The 22,858-nt window shown below is 45.1% G+C and overlaps 1 protein-coding gene across 1 annotated transcript; it reads right to left on the bottom strand.

Annotated features, from left to right (window-relative positions):
- Window positions 1–10,507: 10,507 nt before the first annotated feature.
- On the bottom strand, window positions 10,508–22,265 carry CCR10 (C-C motif chemokine receptor 10). Its single transcript, XM_084857365.1, has 4 exons — window positions 22,178–22,265; window positions 18,736–18,846; window positions 13,236–13,374; window positions 10,508–11,738 (listed from the first exon to the last, which is right to left on the bottom strand). Exons 3-4 carry the CDS (start codon window positions 13,263–13,265, stop codon window positions 10,674–10,676), a joined length of 1,095 nt encoding a protein of 364 aa, XP_084713491.1. The 5' UTR covers window positions 13,266–13,374; window positions 18,736–18,846; window positions 22,178–22,265; the 3' UTR covers window positions 10,508–10,673.
- Between the last annotated feature and the right edge of the window lie 593 nt (window positions 22,266–22,858).

Below are 22,858 nucleotides of genomic sequence, written 5' to 3'. Positions count from 1 at the left end.
CTAGTTTTTCCCTGCACCAGTGCTGAGAAGAAAGCAGCTCTCCCATCTTCACCTACCTGAAGGACATTGCCCCACCATGTACCTGTTTAAAATATACATATTTTGATTCCCTTTTTGCCGTACAGTTAGGATTTATGATAAAGGGGGATTAAGAAAAACAACAGAGTCTGAGGCCACTATCAGCCCAATAACCTCAATGTTCTGCACGAAAAGTTGTCTCCACTCTCCAAAGGGGTCTGCAAGCAAACTGCTTAAAGAAGGCCCAGCCACCGATTTCCCTGCTGGGCCTGAGAAGAGGGAAGTGCATTTGCTGATCTTACACATCCCATCATGTCTGCAAAGGACTTTGCGACTCGCAGCCAAATGGGGAAGTGGCCCATGCCTGAGAACTTGAGTCTGGCCTGCCATAGGAAGTGAAGCTAGAGGAAAAGTCCCCTTGGAGGGCTGCTTACCCACAATGATGTGGACACCAGCCTGGTGGGGATTTCCTGGAAAAAGGAAAGCTCAAAATGCACGAAGTGCAAGAGGCCTAACAGAACTGCACTAGACCAATGGGAGAATGTTATACAGTAATTATAAACCTATATGATAAATAGAGCACTTGATGGGACACATCAAATGATAAAGGGAGTGAATATTTCCAGCGTCAATATACCACTTTTAACCATCAATAAATAAGCCTTTAATAATAATGACAAGCAGAAACCCACTGGACGTCATGTAAACATTTCGCCTAATTTGTTGGAAGCAGAGAGCTTTGAAACATCTGGTCATAAAAATCAGAATAGTAGGGTTGGAAGGGGCCTACAAGACCATCGAGTCCAACCCTCCCCCCCCACTCAATGCAGGAATCCAAGTCAAAGCATCCCTGACAAGTGCCTGTCAGCTTCATCTTGAATGCCTCCAGTGTGGGAGAGCCCACTACCTCCCTAGGTCAGTGGTTCCATTGTCGTATTGCTCTAACAGGACGTTTTTCCAGATGTTCAGCCGGAATCTGGCTTCCTGTAACGAGCCCATTACTCCATGTCCTGCACTCTGGGATGATGGAGAAGAGATCCTGGCCTTCCTCTCTGTGACAACCTTTCAAGTACTTGAAGAGCGCTGTCATATCTCCCCTCAGTCTTCTCTTCTCAAGGCTAAACAGGCCCAGTTCTTTCAGCCTCTCCTCTAAGGGCTTAATTTCCAGTCCCCTGATCATCTTCACTGCCCTCCTCTGAACCCTCCAATTTGTCTGCATCCTTCTTAAAGTGCAGTGCCCAGCACTGGACACAGTACTCCAGATGAGGCCTAACCAGTGCTGAGTAGAGGGGAACTAGTACTTCACGGGATTTGGAAGCTATACTTCTATTACTGCAGTCCAAAATAGCATTTGCCTTTTTTGCAGCCACATCACATTGTTGGCTCTTCACAAAAGATTTCATTGTGAAGAAATTAAAATGAATCACATCCTGCAATTTTACAAAAGGATAAAAACTTTTATTCTGCAGATGTGTAGGTAGGAGACGGCAACACCAAACCACTATAGCATGTAGCTTGGCTTGTTTGAAAGAACCATTAGTTCAAACTATTTGTAAGCTCTTTTCTGCAGCATAACTGCTCTCTACTGCTGGCATTCTGTGGCCTGAATTGCAGGGCTCACCTCTGACCGGACCTTCTGGGTTGGATGGTACTCCAGCAAGGATTGCCTTTGCATTCCCTTCCAGCTCTGTGATTCTAGGATTTGAACGGGGCTCTCACTTATGTCCATGTGTGCGGTTTGGTCTCTGGAAGTCATTCGCTGGGCATTACTGCGGTTGTTGACCATTTACTATGTTTGGCAGTTTTTTAAATAGCAAACTACTTGATATTTTAGTTCAGCGGTGCAGAACCTTTCTCAGCCAGAGGGAAAATTCCACTCTGGAGAGCTTGTGGGGGAGGGGGGGTGCCCAAGGGCAGGGCCAAAATACCAGTCAAGTTTAGCTTAAAGCTGGGGGATGGGGCAGTTCAGCTTTTTAGAATGGGGGGGAACTGCACAAAAGCTGGGAACCCACAACATGACTGGTGGGTGTGGGAAAGGGGGCGGGGTGAGACATAACTTTCTGGGGAACTCCAGAAGGTCAGATTGGGACCCTCAGAGGGCTGGATTTGCCCCCCACGCCTAAGGTTCTACTCCCCGGTTTTAGTTTCACACTGTTCAGAAATCTCATCTGCACCTAAACCTGGAACCAGCCCCCAGTGGCTCTATCAAATTTTAATCAAGATATGATCAGAAGTTTGGCCCCAGTTTCACTCATAAGGAAAAATAAGCATTTTCAAGTTGCAAAAATAGGGATAAGCACACTTTCATGCTCCATCTGTGGCATGGACTGTGCAACATATATCATAATATGTACATGTATATATTTACATGTAGTGCTGCTGAACACACAACTGTGAAATTGTTTCTGTAACATATCACCAATGTTTATTTATTTATTAGATTTATTAGCCACCCATCTGGCTGGCTACCCGGCCATGGTGGAACCTGGACCTGCGGAACAGAGTGTCCCCTTAAAGCACAGAAATTGGCCAGCCTTGCTTTCTGAAGCTTCCTCTGCCTGGCAGTCTGCTGGGTGTACTGTCCCCCCCCCCCCCCCCGGTATATTGAATAAGAAAATTTAAAAATAGGGTCTTCAGTCTGTGCAGATCCTAATCCGATCTCCTTAAATACCAGAAATTATTCTTTAAAATTGGTATAAAATAATCCTACAAGATGAATAGAAAAATTACATAACTGCACTTAAAAAAAAATTAATTCTATTTCAGACATGCCAAGAGTAACAATGTGGGAAACAAATAAATCTTGTATAATAGGAATTAGTATTAGTACTTCCATCTTTTAAAATCAACATCATAAACTGGAGAGATCAGTATAAAATAATTATTTAGATAAATTGCATAAAAATAGACTAGGGAGGAGACAAAATTGCTAGTATAGATACCTTTATTTATTTACTTTCATCTATATGCATGGTGCTTTAAAAGCAACAGGTATGACAGGTCCGTACCACAAGGGTCTTACAGTCTAAAACAGACACAAGGAAGGGGGTGGTGGTGGAGGCAAGGATAAGCAGGGGAAGAAAATCTGCTTATTTCACTTACACATACTTTGGCTTACAATCGGGTGTAGGGACTAGGAGGACGATCCAAAGGGGGATGAGCTTTGAGGGGGGAGTTAAAGGAGATAAGGGAAGTGATTGCACAGTGAATTCTGGGAGGCAGACCTAGGCATAAGAAGCAGCAAGGGAAAATGGCTGGAGCCATTTCAGGGAGCAGGAGACAGCTGAGCTGGTGGAGCTGAGTGAGCAATGATCACAGGAAGGGATGTTTTGGGATATAAGTGCAAAGCCATGGTGTAGTGGTAACTTCTCATGTTCAGGAGCTCATTGTGGCAGCCCCCCTAGCCCTGCCCCCAAGGAGAACCTACAGTCACACCCCTAGGAGGGATGATAGAGATATATCCTGCTTTCCTATTATTTATGCCTGACTTCCAAACACAAAGAAACCACAAATAAATCTCACAATGACAGTTATGGGAGCAGGCAGATGACTGTAATCCTGAGCATAATGATCCATCGAACTCAGTGGTGCTGACTTGTGACTGCATAGGTTCAACATGTAAACACAATGAGCTTTTAAAAAGGTCAGCTGAAAAGTCAGGTGAAATGCAACCTTTAGTGTTTAATTAAAATGTTAGCTTTTTAATTTAAAAAACTTGCAAAAATGCATTACCATTTAAACCGTTAATGTGAGGTAGGAACGCCATCAAAGAAAAGGAAAGAAGTATCCAGACTCTGATTATATTCCTCATTCTCTGTCTATGGTCATTTGTTGTAAACAACAGTAAAATCTGAATGCCTTATTAACACTTCATTCACTTTCCAGAGCAAGAAGGATTCATCAACAGAATACATTTGTTGTCTTTAAGATGCTAGAAGACACTTTGGGTTGGGGGGGGGGGCGTTTCTTGCTACTACAGACAAGCACTTCTTCCCCTCTGGAAAGCAATTCCCCTGCTGCTGTTCCTCTACATTCCTCCTCCCGCACTACAGGGACATAAAGGGCAGGGCCCTAGAGGGCTTTGAAGGGGAGGACGAGAAGTATATGTAGGTCTGGGAGTCAGTGACTGGGTTCACACAACACGAAGGTGGTTCATAAGAAGCCATGGTGGATTGTAAACCACTCCATGCATGCTGGTCACGTGCTGCCCAATTCACCTAATTACCCTCACTGGGCACGGCTTCTTGTGATATCCCTGTTGGCAGAATAGTAAGAACTTGACAAGGGCTGAGCTGTGTGGAATCCTAGCTGAAAGAGCACACTTTACTCTGGATAAATCTCACTGGAGACTCTGGGTCAAAGGAATAAGGAAGCTTGCATTTATTGCAGGAAATATGTGTTGTATAGAAAGGCCCCCAACTCAAGATGGAGGGAGACCCAAAGAGATGTCTCCTCTCTGAGAGACAAGAGCATGAAGAAGAAAGTAGGAAGTGAGCAACCCTAAGAGTATCAGTCTAGCATTAGAAGGAAAGTCAGCAGAGATCAGAAGACCATCTAAGAAGCTTGGAGGTCCTCTCTCTATTCCCCTTCTATGCAGGCAGATTAGCTTTTTTCTTTTTGAAGCTAGGTGAGTTGCACCCACATTTTCAACAGCCCGAGCCCTGGGGGGCGGGGGGTTAACAGTTGCTGGGTGTTTTGTTAACCACCCTAGCCATCCACTCTCGTCAGGTTTGGACATCATGACAAGCCATGCCGGGTCAGAGTAATTAGGTCAATTGGGTGGCACACACGGGTGTGGTTAACAAGCCACTGTGACACCCTTGCGTCGTGCAAACTGACTCAGATTTAAGGAGTGGAGTCACATGATTAGAATGACAAGAGGGGTGGATAATTTGGGCCGCAGAGTGCTGGATGGATGCTGTGAATGGATGAAAGTGAGACAACTGAAGGCCAAAGGAGATTTCAGTAAACAATGCGAAAGATGAATAGGGCATGTACAAGAGTTTTTACTGAAGGGGTAGAGAAGAAGAGCCGTACTTTTGTATTCTTGTAAAGGGAGAGGTGACATGATTTGGTGATGGACTGAATTGGGGGTGGGGGGCAAAGGAGAGGGAAGGGTCAAAGCCAAAGCCAACAGTACTTGGGAAAAGAGAGGAGCAGTTCGGTCCTGGGCACATTGAGCTTGAGATGATGATGAAGCATCCAAGCAGAAATATTGGAGAGGCAGGTGGAGTTGCCAGATTGGGGGAGGGGAAATGTTAATCTGGACTAAGGAGGTTCTGGAGGTCACTCTGGGGACAGGAAGTAGAGAGAGAAGAGCAGAGGGAGGGCCAAGAACAGATCCCTGAGTATCCCCAAGACCCCAACAAAGAGGGGGAAAACAAAGACACACACACCGCCCCGTGGAAACACTGAAAAATGATTAGACAGGCAGGAAGAGAACCTTTAGATGGACTGAGAAAGCCCTAATAATCTCACCCAACATGTGGCTCCAGTTGCAAAAGCAGGACAAATAGCAACTGGGGTGAGAACTACTTGTCTTTGCTGCCTCCTGCAGGGCACTTTGGAAAACAGCAATGCTTAAATAAATAAAAAAACCCAAAATATAAATATTATATACTGTTCCAAATTCATATATTTGAAGTTTTACTCTGTTCTAATAGTCTTACAAACTCAGGGGATATACTTTAAAAAGCAATTCTAAAAGGAAAACAATTCTAAAACTATAAGCTAAAATAGTTATTCCCCTATACTACAAAATGCAAGGGACTGTAGACATGCAGATTTAGCTTTCTGTGCTTGATGCAATGTATATTACTTCTGTATTTATTTCTTTAAAATATTTTTACTTCAGTTCTCAGCCACAAAGTCTCCTGGGGTGGTTTACATACAATCAGTAGAACAAGACACTCCCTTCCCCCAGGCTTACAGTCTAAAAAGATATGATGCAGAAGGAAAAGGATGGGAAGGAAAGAGGGGAAAAAGTAGTCTTTCAGCAGCAGGACTCATGAAATGGCCTTGCTTTCCTTCTCATCTCCTTCTGTTACGCAGGTGGCCCTCTGTGAAGCAAAGTGAGAATTTGGGGAGCCATCAAGAAAGACTCACAGAGCAAGGATGCAGAGTTTCGAGTGACTGCTACCTGTGTTTCCTCCTACCTGTCAATCATCTGTGCGCCACCCTTAAGCACAAATTTAATTGGGATAGCTTGAGATTGACTTTACCACCTGTGTCTAATGGATAGCTGTTTCTTTTTGGTTCTGCTCAGCTGGAACGTAGGGAGGACCTTCCTGTAGGGAGTTTCTGTAAGGCAAAGCAGACACAGAGATGTGGCCAGAGGGCAACGCTTGAGCCTTTGACAATATGTGGATGAGAGTTAGTATAATTGTTGTGAGCAGCAATATATTCTGAAGTGATAAATGGTTAAAAGAAAGCCATTTTGATAAATGGTTAAAAGAAAATTGTGCCTTCCTCTTAGTATGGGTGTAATAATTCAAGGAAAGCATGTCAAGTTAAAATCGCACAGTATTGTGAAAAGAGAGATGAAGCCAAAGTCTGGAGAAATGGATGAAGTCACTCAGGTGGTCACTAGTGCATAATGCAGGATTTGGATGTAAAGGAAGGGTACCCTGATTTGTCCTGTGAATTGACATTTCTTGTGAATATTTCAAGGTCCAAAAATTGTTAGGAAACCTAACACCAGACATCTACTAGTCCCTCTCCCCCTCCAAAAGTGGAGTTCAAACTTTTATGGACGCTTATGAACTGTATGGTTGCCATTTGCTAACCCCTTTCTGGGAAATAGGATCTACCCTCTCTACTGGGAATGTATTGCAAAACTGCTAGTAAACTAGGTTTTTTTAAATTAGGGATTTAGTTCCAATAAAACGTTTTGTGACTGAATGTAAATCTCCTACAGAGCTGTTAAAAGATAAACTTGGAGAGGGAGAGGTGGGGGCGGGGGGAGAGAGGGGTCCATTTTGCATGTAACAAAAAACCACCATGGGTATCTTGTTGCGGCAACAACTGCCATATTGAATATTCAGGCACACAGTAGCTTCTCATTATGTGAGAACCCAGTGAGGGTGGGTTGTTGAGGTGCTTGACAAGCCATCCAGAACCCACGGGCTGTTTTAGGGCTGCGAGTTCTGACATCACGGGGAAATTCACCCATGGTGTCTTCTTGTTACATGTGAACCAGATCAGTGAAAGAGAAGGTAGTAAGAAGAGCCCTGCTGGATCAGACCAAAGGCCTACCTAGTCTAGCATTCCATTCCCAGAGTGGTGAACAACCAGATGCCCATGAGAAGCTCACAAGCAGGAATGAGCACAATAGTACCCTCCCAGACGTGTTCCTCAGCAACTGGTATTGAGAGACATTCTGCCTCCAACACTGGAAGTAATGTATAACCATGATGACTAGTAGTCATTGATAGCCTTATCCTCCTTGAATCTGTGTAATCCCCCTTTAAAGCCGTCCAAGTTGGCAACCATCGCTACATCTTGTGGTAGTTTGAATTCCATAGTTTATACATTGTGTGAAGTACTTCCTTTTGTCTATCCTGAGTCTTTGACTATTCAGCTTCCTGATCAATTTTCTCTACGTGCATAATTTTATACACCTCTATCATGCCTTCCCTTACTTGTCTGTTTTCTAAGCTAAAAAGCCCCCAAAATTGTTCCTCACAGGGGAGTTGCTTCAACCCCTTGATAATTTTAGTTGCCTTTTTCTGCACCTTTTCCAGCTCTACAGTATCATTTTTGAGGTGTGGTGACCAAGACTCTACTCAGTGGGTGCTTTTATTCTGTAATCACCCAGCCTCATTCATAGATGTTTATGGGGAAGGGGGCACAGACAACAAGCAAACCCATCATGAGTTGTTCCTGAAAATAAATCATCATGGGTGAGCGTGTTGTATGAACCCAGCCTCTCTCTTTCAGTCACACACACACAGTGGCTGGGTTCACACAACATGACAACTCACATTCAAGGTTGAGTATGGGTTGAACTGTGGGTTGTTTTTGAACTGTGGATTGTTGTTGAACTGTGGTTAGAATCATAGAATAGATTCTAGAATAGGTTGTTTGTACTGCGTGAACCCAACCACACTAGCAAACCATGGTTTGTTAACCATGAACAACCCACAGTTCACAACCCAACATCAAACCATGGGTTCTCTTCATGGGTTGTTTGTGGTTAAGAAAATTCATTAAAATTTGGTTTGTTAGCATGGTTCGGTTCACACAACACAACACCCCACAGTTCAACAACAGCCCACACTCAGTCCATACTCAACCTTGAGTGTGGATTGACATGTTCTGTGAACCCAGCCTCTGTGTGTGTGTGTGTGTGTGTGTGTATGTGAGGGGGGGAGGGGGGGGGAGATGTTTGGGCATGACAAATAAGGGACCAAATAGTGTCCTAGTCCCAAGTGTTAATTGCCATAACCAGTCTTTCAGACAATGTTACAAATAGGCTCAAGCAACATCATTTTAAAAATGAAAAGGGTCAGCTTTAATTCCTACCTAGCTATATGAATATGGCACAATAGTCACCTCAGGGCCTGCATTGTCTCAGCTTGAATGTTACAGACAGGGGCAATAAATTTGTGGATGCAAGTTTTCTAAAGCGCCTCCAACAATCTCATATTCTTTTTGTGCAGAACATATGGGAGGTGGGTACAACTAATATACACCTGCTGGGTTTTAGTGCCCTTTCTTACCCTGCTTTGAGATAGATTGGAAAAAGGAAGGATGAAATAGCCGGGGGTTACCATTTTTGTTTCTACTGAAAGAGAAGCTGAATTAACAGTTCTAGACTTTGGGTAAGTTCATCCTCATGCTTTAGGTACAACAGAAATTTCATAGGGTCATCTATATCACTCCTTGAAGAGTTTTCTTGTAATTGCAGAATTTACGGTGATCCTTAGACTCAGTCTTACATATCTTGGAATCTAAATTTGTGGACCCTCAGATTATTTGGGGGGGGGGTGGTGACTCAGATGTATAAAGTTTTAATTGTGTTTGGAGGAAACTTTCTTTTATGAGAGAAACCACGTTGATGAGGATCTCAGTCACAGTAGTAGTGTTTGGACTGTTCTGGAATTACATAGAGCCTGTAGCTACTGACCATCGGCTATATGATTTCTGAAGAGAGTAACTATTAAGCTTTTGCCATGGGATTCCCTGCAATAAAGAAATCTCACTAATTTGGGTGTCCAGTGTCAGATTGCCTGAGCGTGTGCACTGGGGGAATCGGGGAAACCTGACAGCAGGAAACAAGACTCATTCATTGGTTGAGCAGCCCCTGCCAGGTTGATGACGTTACATTCTACTCCCCCCACCAAACCCAGAAGTATGTTCCTTTGAAGCACTGTGTGACCCATGAAAACCGGATTTTAAAGGTACAGTGCACTTGGCTTTTCTTGCTTCGTGTGTCCCTGATGGACTAAAGCCGATCCCATAAAAATCCGGATAATACTCCAACACACTTCTCATTCTGTTGTCGTGAAGATCTCCCACTGGACAAGCTGCACGATATAGAGTAGTGCAACCGATGATGGCACACCCAGCATGGAGTTTGAGGCATGTGTACTGTCCTTATCTGTCATGCAACTGCCAAAGGCACAAGAACCCTGCTGGACTGAAAAGGGCATCAACCTCATCCATGTGCCTGGCCTTTTGGAAGCTTCTCTGTTCCTTATGCTGTTCAGAAGAAGTCTAGATAGTTCTTGTGTTAATGGGTTTGAGACCTGCAAGTCAGATAGTTAGACTAGGTGTTTAGCTCTTTTAGTAGCCACATATTAAGATATAGATAGAGATTCCCTTGTGTTTCGTCTGGATGTTGTTTAAAAAATTGTTTTTTTCTTTATAAATTACTCAGAGTATTGGCTGGCTTAATATGACTCCAGCCTATCTCCCATGAAAGCCACACGTAATAGGTTACATTTTCCTGAGGTGACAAAACTATATTCTAGCAGGGAAAGTTGTCACACTGTCCAACAAAATAGCTATCCTTAATATGGAATTAAGGATGAATGTTTGACAGTTGGAAACTCAATGTATGGCTTTCTTAGTTCTGCAGGTGCAGCTTACCTTTCTGCTTTGGGGCTTAAAAGAGGCACATCATGGCCTGAGGCTGAAACCTAGCCTAGTGAGCTACATGGGACTACCCTTTTCAGGCGCGGAAGGGCGTAGAGGTACTCAACATTTGTTCCTGCAATTGGCAGGCAGTATGAAGCCTCTAGATTAGCGAGGCCTCATATAAATACGAAGAGCTTGGCCTTGCCTTACCAGCCGAGCAAATCCTTCTTTCTGCTGAATTTCTGGCTTCAGGGCTAAGCTCCTGCCACTAACCTGAGCTGGAGAATATGACCTCCAAGTCTAGGCCCTGACCTGATTCTGCATTACCCTTGTTTAACAGATGTGAATACAGGGACAAAGTGCCCCTCACAGGATACAAAAAATGAATTTTTCAAAAGACGTGGTTCTTGGTATCGTCTAAATAGAAGCTTTATTGTGCAGAGAACGTGTGGGAAAAATATGAACTCCACCAGAGCCCCAGAGCATTCTTGGCAGCAGCATGCAGGCACCCCTAACTACATAAGCCAGTCTTCCAACATTCTGAAACTCTTCCCAAGTGGGCCGTGTTCGAGTTTTCATGGTGCTCCTGATATTCCTTCCAGGTGGGTGGTGAGCGATGCTTGCCGGTTGCTACTTCTAGACCTTTCACCACAGCACACCCAATGCCCCAGGCAGCCAAAATCCCTGCTCAGCTGCTGCAGATCCTTACGAAAACGCACACCCAGGAAGGTGTGAAGCACAGGGTTTAGGCAGCAGCGAGCAAAGGCCAAGCTACTGGTGATGAGGAGGGCAAGGTCCCGGTGGAGAATTACTTTGCAGCTTGATGCCTGCTGGCTCATCAAATCCGCCGTGTCCAGTAAGGTGAGCAGAGTATAGGGCAGCTGCAGAGCTAAGAACAGGAAGACCAGGGCCAAGATCAGCTGCAAAGCCTTGTGTGACTGGACACAAGGAGAGGACAGAAGGGTGCGGGCAATTGCTGCATAGCAGGCCACCATGACTGCAAATGGTAACACAAAGCCGACGCCGACTTGTATCAGGCTCACAGCAGCTGTGACAACCGCCACCCTGCAGAGTTGAAAGCCTTCATAGTCCTCAACACGAGCATACATGAAGTGGGGCAGTGCCAGAGCAGCAGAGAGCAGCCACATCAGCCCAGAGGTCAGCCTGCCCCAGCAGTTGACAGTGGGGCGTAGGCGGTGGGCGACGGGAGCCCTCACAATGGCTACATAGCGGTCCATGGTGAGACCCATGAGGAACAGGAAACTGCTGTAGAAGTTAAGGGCATGGAGGCCCTGCAGAGCCTGGCATGTGGCATTGCCCAGGTGCCAAATGCCCACCATCCCGGCCACACCCACTGGCAGTGTCAGGAGCAGCAGCAAGTCAGAGGTAGCGAGCTGCAAGAGGAGGACATCACCGAGGGACTGAACTGTGTGGTAACGGACACGAACCAGCAACAGAATCCCATTGCCAAGGACACCCAGCACACAGAGCAGGATGGCCATGACTGGGAGGTAGATATGTGCCACAGCACGGATGGCCTCCTTCTCACACAACTCAGGTGGGGCTGGTGGTGATACATCATATTCCCATGGGTACCACTCCACACTGACTGGTGGCTCATTTGTCCAAGGAATCAACTCCTGCAAAGTGGGGGAGGTGAGAAAATGTTTATTACTGTGTGCCTCTGGGATGGGTGTCATGCAAAAGGTGAGCAGTGACCCATGGCTCCCATATGATGTGTTGCCCAGGCATTGGCATACCTTCTCATTTACAGAGTGGATGAAGATATTGGCACTGCCCCCTGGAAACTCCACCCTTGGACAGGCTTTCTCAGAACACATGCCCTATCTCCACCACCTTCCCCTGAATAGAAGGTATCTTGCCTAATAAGACTTAATTTGAGCTAGATATCATAGGGATGCAGAACCTGGAATAGGCTTTCAAGGCTAGAGCTCCAACCTGGAATGCATGTTGAAGAGAGATTGCCTCTGATCATCTGCAGAGTGCTTTGCCCTCATCACTTAATAATTACAGCACATAATCTATGGTGGATTAGTGGCAGGACTTGCAGGTTAAGACAAGGTAAGGCATGAGCCCCAGCACACTTCCGCATCACATACAAATTATTTAACAGAAGCTCTTTCTACATGAGGCTTTTATTATGCGCTTGTGGTTCCTCATCCATGCAAGTTTGCGGGTCCTTACATGATGTCATCATCCTTCAGAGCCTCTCTCGTGCTTTGCAACCATTATTGCGGCGGGGTTTCCTTACGAGGGAAGTCTGGTATTTTTCTGAATGGATTTATAGAATCCTTGTGTATTTGTGCAATTCAGCTATACCACAATGCCACCTAGTGGTTGTGTAATGGAACATATAGAAAGGCAGAGAAAGAAAATTCCTGAAAAAACATGCGTAAAAGAGCCAACCTTAATTCTGCAAAGAATCTGGAAGCAGAACCTTGGTAAATGTGCGAGTTTAAAGCCTCATGTGGAAAAGCTCTAAGTCAGGGGTGGGCAGACCTCTACTTTGGTTTTTATTAGAACTCTGAGATCCGCTAACCAGACATACATCAGAATTAAAGAATTCTGAGCCCATGAGTTTGGTTTGAGTAGAGTACTAAAACTGCATGGAGCTCATTGTCCTTCCCCACAAAATCCACTTTTTCACCCCAAAGTTTCATTTCAGCAGTATAGTTTAGAGATGGGGTATATGCTCATTTTGTTGCTGCTATTGTTAAATAACTGGGTGCCAGAAATTCTTGCTGATCTAATGCAAATAATCCAGAAATCTACCAGTAGATCCAGATCTATCTTCTGCCTACCCCTATGTCTGTAATGACAAGTATAAACAGAAAGGACTGTATTCTTAAATGGTGGTTAGTTGTTGTTGTTAGTATTTTGCAAAAGTCACTGGAGTCTGATAGGCATGGCAGGCCCACCACCATGAAACACTGCCAACAACCTTTTTCAAAGCAAGTTTGATGTCTTTGTGATGGCTGGGGGCTCCCACAGAATATCCTGGGGGATCGATCTATCCACATCCTGCACTTTTCTGCAGGTGGGACTTTTGGGATTCCAAGGACTAGCACTAGAGTACCCCCCCTGCCTGTCTTGATAGCAAGCTCATCCCCACTTACCTGAACTTGTGGGTGCTGTTCATCCATCATCAGATTTCAGTCAATAAATAACTTTAAGGCTTGCAGTGTTTTTACGAGTTAGTTGTTCTGCTGAGTAATGTTGTGGTTGATTCTGAAAGGACACATCCCCTATTTGGTACTGAGAGAAACAAGCTAAGAATAAATGCCACGTAAACATTAGATGTGTTTACTACATTTGGTTGCGATAATTTGCCGAAGTATCATGAATCCCACAGCAAAGTTTTAAAGTGGATTTTTAAAATCTGTTTGGGACATGCTTATAGGTAAAGTAAAGGTTCTATTCTGTGTTAGCAACTGTGGGTGCAGAACAATGCAGTGGTGATTTTTCTCAATCAATTTATGCTAGTGTGATCGTGTATACAAGGCACAACATCAAACCCATTAACTTCCTGTTTCTTTGGAAACGTGTAATGGAGGATATGATGTCATCACCTTACTCTAATAGTTATTGATATGAGATGCATTGATGGAGGTTTCAGAGGATTCGGGCCTGGTATATAAAATAGAAGCTACCCTGTGACCCACAACCTAGAAAAGGTTTTCCATTAGAACATAAAAGATGCCAGGGCTACACCCGGGGTGGGAAACCTGCGGCCCTTCAGATGATGTTGTAATGCAGCTCCCATCATCCCTGACCACTGGTCATAATGACTAGGCTTGATCATGGAGTCCAACAACATCTGGGGGGCCACCGGTTCCCCACCCCTGGGCTAAAGGATATCTGGGCCCCACGTTCTATCCTGGAAACCTTCTGCTTTGGTCCAAGATTGGTAGAGGCCACTGCAGAGAGAAAGGCCCTCTGCACATCAAGCATAATCTTTCCTCCTACTATTGATCCAAGTTTTCCTGTGCTCAAGTGAATGTAGCCAAAACAGCACTGCCCATGCACAACAGGCAAGTATCCGCAGATTTGGGGTTTTCAGGGGTACAAAAAATCTTAAAACAATACTCTAATCCCATCCCCCACCAATAGCTCAATGACATGGAACATTGACAAGACTGAAGAAAAAAAACCCTGACAACTGGGTGGGAGGGGGAATGGAATGGAGCAGCGAGAAATAAATGAAAACTGGCTCTGAAGGGAATGGAATGGAGCGGCTGGGCTAGGAGCAGGGAGGAAGAGACATATTGAAATTTTTAAAAAGTAGGCAGGAAAACTAATCTGGATAGGTCATTCCCTGGTTCAGAGTGAGAAGCTTCTGTTCCCAGGACAGAAGTGAGAGCTGCCCATAGACATCAATGCAGAAAATATGTTTAATGTAGCTGGAATTGCACACAAATGCATCTACCCCACCTGCCAGGAGAAAAAATGGAGAAAAAGTATTTGGAGTGGCTGAAATCTTGAACAGAAGCACTCTACACTGCAACATATGGTTGCAAGGTCCCACTTATCCCTTCTAATACCAATTCAAGTAATCCCATGCTTATGCAAATGTTTCCAAAACAGCACCACCCATTCAGAAGAGGTAGGTATCAGCAGACTTAGAGTAAACCCAAAGTTTGCAGGGGTATGAAAGATCTTAAGAAAAAAATCCCTAAGGGGGGTACTAAAAAGTATCCCAATGATAACTCAGTGGCATGGAATGTTGACAGACTGAGACTAAAAAATCTGGGTGGAAGGGGTAATGGAAGGGGGTGGCTAAGGGGAAAAAAACTGGGTGGGAAATAAAATGGAATGGAATGACTGGAAAATGAGGATGGAGGAAGAGAGACAATGGGGGAGGTATTTCAGGAGGAAGGAAAGGGGACACCTTTTATTCTTCCTACTGTCCAGAGCCACCCCAATCCCCTGCAAGATAGCAATAAAATGCACAGATTCAGAACTGTCAACCAGCCGCAGACCTGAGCTTTGTTACATAGCATAACAGGGGAAGGCCTCAGGGGACAGGAAAGGAAAAAAAGGTGACCCTTTTCTACACTCCATTTCCTCAACCCGCCCCCCCCGCCTCCTCCAAAGAGGCCTGAACAGCACTGCATGGTTCCTGTTCCAAACTGGCTGGCCCTGAGCAGGAGCACTGCTCTTAAGGGGTGGGGATATACTGCAAACTTTTGTTGCAGATCCCACTTCTTCCCCACTAATAATGAACCCTGCTGGTTGAGTGCCTACCTGTTTGGAAGCTATCAGGGCCACTCAAAAATACAGTGGTGGGTTCTATGTAGTCAGGAGATTCCTAGGTACGCAGAAGTATATGTTTGTAAACTAAAACAAATATAGAATAATAAAAGAGGATGTCTGTCTGTCCATCAGCACCAAGACCGTAAAACCCTGGGAGGGATCTTCACGACAATGGAATGAGAAGCACGTTGGAGTATTATCTGGATTTTCATGGACTTGACTGTCAGGGCAAGAAAAAGCAAGTGCACTGTACCGTTAAAATCTGGTTTTCATGGGTTACATAGCACTTCAAAGGAACATACTTCCAGGTTTGATGGGGGGAGTAGAATGGAATGTCATCAGCCTGGCAGGGGCTGCTCAAGCAATGAGAGGGGCTTGTTTCCTGCCCCTCTCCAGGCTCCCCCACTTTTGCATGAAGAAGTCAAAATCCCCGATTCTCCAGTGCTGCATCTGAAGGCTCCCTATGAAAGCATCCCCCCATCCCGCAATTTTGTCCCATTCCAGCAAACTGTCTCGGAGTTACTGCTCCCTCCCTTTCCCCAATGTGTGCACTTTTCAATGAAGAAGCCCAAATTCCTGATTCTTGAGTGCAGCATCTGAAGTCTCCCTATGAGAACATCCCCCCCACACACACAATTTTGCCCCATTCCAGCAAACTGTCATGGAGTTATTGCTTCCACCACCACCCCCTTTCTTCTTCTTTGGGCACTTCCTCCCTGCTTGCAGTGACAGGCTCCCAAGACCTCGCCAGATCAGACAAGTGACATCAAAGAAGTGACTTTATACAATATCAGAGATGTGATTTAACACAACAATGGAGAAGTGAAGTAATGCAAACATCAGAGAAGTGCATATCACGGAGGCTAATTACTGGCAAAATGGGAGAGCTGGGTGATTCTGAAGGCTGCAAAGGCTCAGTGAGGTCATGGACAGGTGAAAGACACACCCCTGGGCAGGGCTATCATGCCGAAGTAAATGCAGAGGACAGGGGCACACTGCACCAGAAGCATGGAGAACCCAAATTAAAGAAAGAAAACGGAAATAAAAGAAAAGTTGGATTTTCTGAGACATCATCATCATCTACATTTCTATACCACCCCATAGCCTACGCTCTCTGGGCAGTTTACAAAGATTAAAAACATTAAAAAACACAACATGCAAAATCTAAAAACACAAAAAACATACAACAGACAGTATACACAGAGACAGCATATATCTAAAAACAACTTTGAACAATCAGCCAAACCATAAAACAAATCTATGATCAATTAAGACTCATCACATGCTGCCAGATGCCTGGTAAAAGAGAAAATTAGCCCTCATCCAGCCCATTTTTGCAGCCAGGCACTGATCTAGCACATCCACAGCCTCACCTGATGAAGACGAAAAGGAGTAGAGCTGTGTGTCATCAGCATGCCGATGACGGCATACTCCAAAAGTCTGGATGACCACACTCAGCGGTTTCATGTAGATGCTGAATAGCATGGGGGACAAAACTGACCCCTGCAGAACCCCTTACTGGAGAATCCACAGAGCCAAGCAATGTTCCCCAAGCATTCTGGAACCAACCCTCCCAGTAGGAGCAAAACCACTGCAGTGCAGTGCCTCCCTCTCCCAGCTCAGACAGTCACCCCAGAAGGATACCATGGCTGATGCTATCAAAAGCCACTGAGAGATCAAGGAGAATCAACAAGGTCATACTCCCCCTGTCTCTCTCCCGACATAGGTCATCATACAGGACGACCAAGGCTGTCTCCATGCCAAAACCTGGCCTGAATGCCAACTGAAATGGATCCAGATACTCGGTCTCATCCAAGGGTGTCTGGAGCTGGCTCACAACCACCCGTTCAAGGACCTTGCCCAGGAAAGGAACATTTGTCACTGGCCTATAATTATTAAGATTTTCCTGGTCCAAGGAGGGTTTCTTCAGGAGTGGGCACACTACCACCTCTTTCAGGCAGCCCAGGACCACTCCCTCTCAAAAGGAGGCATTGATCTCCTCCCTGGCCCAGCCAGCTGCTCTTCCCTGACAGTTTTTATAAGCCAAGAAGGGCAAGGATCCAATATAGAAGTGGTTGCATGAACCTGTCCAAGCACCTTGTCAACGTTCTTGAGCTGTACCAACTGAAACTCATCTAACAAAACTGGGCAAGGCTGTACTCTGGATACTTCACTTGATTCACCTGCTGTAATATTGGAGTCTAAGTCCCAGTGGATATAAGAGATTTTATTCTGAAAGTGCCTAGTAAATACATTGCAGCAGGCCTCAGAGGGATCTACAATGTCCTTAGGGCCAGCATGTAATAGCCCCTGGACGACTCTGAAAAGCTTTGCTGAACGGCAGACAGAAGATTCAATAGAGGCAGCAAGATGATGTTTTTTGCCACCCTCACTGCCCCTGAATATCCTTTACCATGGGCACATGCCAGCATTCGATTGCATCCATTAGGAGTTCTTCTGCATCTGTACTCCAGCCATCTCCTATTTTGTTTTGTCTCTCTCAGCTCTGGGGTATACCACAAAGCAGTTCAAGCTCTACTCTGGAGAGGGCACTCAGGAGCAATCATATCAACTGCCCGGGTCATTTCTGCATTCCACAGATTAAGCAGGGTTTTGACAGGAAAGCCAGCCCTATCAGCAGGAAAGCTCCCCAGGGCCCTCTGGAAATCATCCGGATCCATTAGCCTCCAGGAGTGGACATCCCCCCCACCCCCTCTCATGATCCTTTCCTGTTTTTCCTAAAATAACAGCCTTGGAAAGGGGAGAAGATGCAGTTAGGTGATAAAAGGTGCCTCCTGCTTTGGTAAGCCCTTGTTGCTGAAGGTGGGGAATGATAACTGGTGTACATTGCCAGTACCTACAAATAGGGCTGCCACCTTTTATTTTCTGTCATAGCTCCTATACCTTCAGCAACTTCATGGAAGGCTGAAATTCAACAGGTGAAGTGCGACAGTGAATTTCTGTCTGTCATGTAACAGGAGCCCAAGCAGCAACAATTCCAACAAGCCTGCTGTTGTTTTATGTTCCACTCCACCACACACACACACAAGCACCTGGGACTCTTTTTTTCTCACTTTCATCCTCAAAGCCCTTCAGACTCACCCACCCACAGCAACTCACAGGAAACATCAGAGGGAACACTTCCTCCTTGAGGAGTGCTATTCAACTGGTGGGGTAGAGTCAGTAATTAAGTGAAGAGAAGTATTGGCATTGGAAGTGCTGGCACACGTCAACTTAAGGGCTCAACACACTGTAATTGCCTGGAACAAGAATCTAGACAACAAAAGCGGAAAAGAGATACAACTCAGTTTTATTAAACAGTAAATCAGTATAAAATCCAGCCACAATATCTGTCTCACTAACCTTTTAGAGTTCTTTGAGAATGTCAATAAACATGTGGACATGGGTGATCAGGTAGACATTGTTTACTTGGACTTCCAAACGGCTTTTGACAAAGTCCCTCACTGAAGACTCCTGAGAACATAAGAACATGGTTAGTGAGAAAGGACATACCTTTGTGGAAGCCATGTTGATTCTTTTTCAGCAGGGCTTGTCCTTCTATATGCTTACTTATTTTATCTTTAATAATGCTTTCAACCAATTTACCCAGAACAGACATTAAGCTAACTGGCTGGTAATTTCCTGGATCCCCCCTGGATCCCTTTTTAAAAGTTGGTGTTACACTGGCCATTCTCCAGTCCTCTGGTACAGAGGCTGATCTTAGGGACATTTAACATATTTATGTTAGAAGATCAGCAGTTTCACATTTTAGTTCTTTAAGAACTCTAGGATGGATGTCATCTGGGCTCAGTGACTGATTAACTTTAAGTTTGTCAAAAGGTTGAGAACTTCATATTTTGTCACCACTATTTTCCTCAGTTCCTCCGACTCCCTTCCTGAAAACATCAGTTCAGGCACAGGTATCTGTCCTATATCTTTTACAGTGAAGATGGATGAAAAGAATTCATTCAGGCTTCTGTTCAATCTCCTTATCCTCCTTCAGTACTCCTTTACCTCCTTATCATGGTCCAACTACCTCCCTAGCTGGTTTCTTGTTTTTGATATGTTGAAAGAATTCTTTATTGTGGGCCTTGATGTTGTTAGCAATATGCTCCTCAAAAAGCTTTTTTGTAGGGCTGTGCACAGACCCCCTCATTCACTTTGGATGTTGATTTGGACCTTCTGAATCAGCTCCGCTTCACTTCAGACTGATTCAGACCCGATCTGCTTCAGATTCAGATCCGAAGTGAGATTTGGATATCCGAATTATTTGGATTTTATGTTTTCCCACTGACTTGCATTGGAAAACAGAAATGACCATAACTTTTTCCATTTTTACGATAAATATATGAAATTTGGGGAACTGTCAACCCTCATGGAGTTGATTCCACCTGCCAAATTTCAGACAGTTTGGCCCAGTAGTTTTTGTGCTAGGTGCAGGTAAAATGTGCTTCTTTAAAAAAAAAAAAACCTCTCAAAGCAAAGAGCTATAACTTTTCACTGGTTCCACTAAGTGCATGAAATCTGGGCAACTTAGAGCCCCAATGAAGGTGACTGAATCTGCCAAACTTCAAACAGTTTTGCCCAGTAGGCTTTGTGCTAGGCACAGGTAAAATGTGCTATTCTCAGAAACTTAAACCAAAGGTATAAAGGGATAATCTGAGAAATTAGGTGATTAGGAGGAGGTCACTATCCCTAATCTCTGGTGTAGGTGTTTTGAAGTGCAAAATACCCCCTCTCCCCTAGTACTTTCCTATTCAGCTTCACACTGGATGACCTCAGTGTGAATTGGCTGAATGGAAGACACATGACCTGGGAAAGCAGTAATGGCAGCTACAGGGAGGGGTGCAGCAGGCCCCCCTCTTCCAACACCGAAGGAGATGCTGCTTCTCTTGCCAGGCTGCTGCCGCCACCTGCAACCTGCCTCCTCAGACGGCAACCTCCGGGCACGGCTCTGGCTGGCCTCCACACACTGCTGCCCTAGACCAGGATGCACTATCCGGACTGGGAGCGAGCGAGCCTGGCTACTGTGCTGCTTGTCCCACCAGCACCTCGCCCACCTCTGCCCTAGCCAAGGCCCCTTAGATGCCTCATACTGGGCTTGCTTTGCCCCACAGTATAGAAGCAAATGTGTAGTGCTTTGCCCACTTTATAATATTATAGATTGTATAAAATGTATAATAAATGTGTAGTGCTTTGCCCACTATGTTGCATGAACTTGTGTGTAGTGCTTTGCACACACACACGAGCAAAAGAAAAGGAGATACAGAAAGAAAAACTACCTACAAGCTTGGGGGGGGGGACAGAGGCAGGGAATATACTATAAAGCCTAACAGAAGAGAAACAGTTTTTTTGGTATTATTTTTTTAGAATACTGAAAGGAATACAGGAATTGAGAAGGGCGGAGGGAGGGAGCCAAAACACAAGGCAAGGAAAGTCCTATTTATTTATTTATTTATTCTAGAAAATAAAGGGAAGACTAATAGGAATAGTTGAATTGAGAAGGGCTGAGTGGGAAGGAAGAAGAATAACAAGTGAAGCTACAGTAGAACCACACACACACACACACATACACACACACACACAGAGATCTAGCTGGCCAGCTCTCTCTCTAACCAACTCTCCCTCACTGAAACGAAAACAGACAGATCTCCTGTTATATTCAGTGTTCACCCTACTCTACCACCACTGCCATTGATTGGAGACTGCTGGGTTAAGCTTAGCCCTAATCTGGCAAATAGAGTTGGTATTTGCCAAGGCTCACCATTTCCCTCCTCCTTGCCCCCTCCCTGATCTTTCGTAAGTTGATACATTTCAGAGACAGGCTGTCTGGGCTCCAGAATGGCTTCAGAATAGCTCCAAATCTCCCAAGCACTTCAGGGATGACCTGCTTTGCTTCGGACTGCCTTGGGGTGGGGCTATTCTGACCCGTTTTGGAGGTCAACGAAGCCCCCCCGCCCAGCACCCCGATTCACTTTGGGATTCAGCTCCAGAGTGGTGCGCAGCCCTACTTTTTTGCATCTCGTTTTATCTGCTTGCATTGCCACTGTGCGAGCTTGTGGTCCCTTTTGTTTTCCTCATTTATTCAAGCCTTCCATTTTCTGAAGGAAGCCTTTTTTTTCTCTAACATTGCCTCTAAATTAGTTTGGGAGCCTGGTATTGTCACCCATAGAGCTTTTGTGGAAGAATCTGCCCCCTTCAGGTTTTCTGGTCTGCTCAACACTATGCCCCCTTTGATGTACAATAGGGTTTATATCCAGAGATGACTGTGTCCCACTGGTTCTCTCCATTCCAGCAGGCATCTGTAATGCCCACTATATCCAGGTTCTCCTTTAAAACCAGGCTCTCCAACTCTCCCATTTTGGTTTGGAGGCTTCTAACATTTCCATAGAAACACCTATACATGGTGTCTACCACAGATGGCTGTGGTGTGTGCATCTTCTCCTATGGCACTTAGGCCTCTTTGACAGGCTGTTATGTTCCACCATACGCTCATGGCCTATTTCATTCCCTTCTACATTTGGGCAATTGGAAACATTTTCATCTTCATCCCCTAAGGATGTTTCAACCCGAACCGGATGCTTTCCAGCTCTTGTCGGCTTTCTCCCAGAGTTCAGTTTAAAAGCTGCTCTGCCACCTTTTTTATGTTTAGCACCAGCAATCTAGTTCCATTTTGGTTCAAATGGAGCCCATCCCTTTTGTACAGGATCAGCTTCTCCCAAAATGTTCCCCAGTGCCTAACAAATCTGAACCCCTCCTCCCTACACTACCATCTCATCCACACATTGAGACTTCTCAGCTTCACCTGTCTCGCTGGCAGTAGTGTAATGGCAAATTCAGAAGTGCAGCCGGGTCCCTTCATGATTGTCACAGCCACACCCTATCACAGCCACGCCCCCTTCTAAGATTACACAACCTTGTAAGATATACAACCTTCAACTGGAATCCAAAAACAGTGCAGCTGAGAGTAAGGCAATGGTATTTCAATTGGACGCCTGAGAAAAAATGCAGGGGAGTTAAAATCTTTTTCACTCAGTCACTCAAACACAAACATTTTAGGTTTTCAAAATGATACTCTATAGAAGCCTCATTTGGTGGCAGGGAAGGGGAGGAGATGGCTGGAGGAGCCTGGCACAGAGCGATAGGCTGGGAGCAGGAGGGACCTGGCTGAGACCTGGTTCTTTAAAAAGTCCCAGGTCTTTGTCCCTGTGAGACCCCTCACCACTACACCTCTGCTCACTGGTCCTGTGCATGGAACACATAGCATTTCGGAGAAACTACTTAGATGGTCCTGGATTTCAACTTTCTACTTATCAACCTAAATGTAGCTTCCAGGACCTTACAATTACATTTCCCCACATCATTGGTACTAACATGGACCACAACCACTGACTCCACCCCAACGCTGTCTACAAAGCTATCTGGACAGTGTGTGATATCCACAGCCTTTACACCAGGTAGTCAATTCACCATCCAGTCTACACAC

The sequence above is a fragment of the Heloderma suspectum genome, chromosome 5 (genome assembly GCF_057233095.1).
Source record: "Heloderma suspectum isolate Gila_16-S chromosome 5, 16-S_ref, whole genome shotgun sequence".
Lineage (NCBI taxonomy): Eukaryota > Metazoa > Chordata > Lepidosauria > Squamata > Helodermatidae > Heloderma > Heloderma suspectum.
The sequence above is the reverse complement of the archived record's forward strand: the minus strand, read 5'-3'. Positions and strand labels throughout refer to the sequence as shown.

Coding starts and splice junctions, on each gene's coding strand:
- CCR10 (XM_084857365.1), bottom strand. CDS start 13,265: ATGATGGATGAACAGCACCCACAAGTTCAG. Junction 11,739..13,235: donor AACAGCACCCACAAGTTCAG/GTAAGTGGGGAT, acceptor CCCACTTTGCAG/GAGTTGATTCCTTGGACAAA.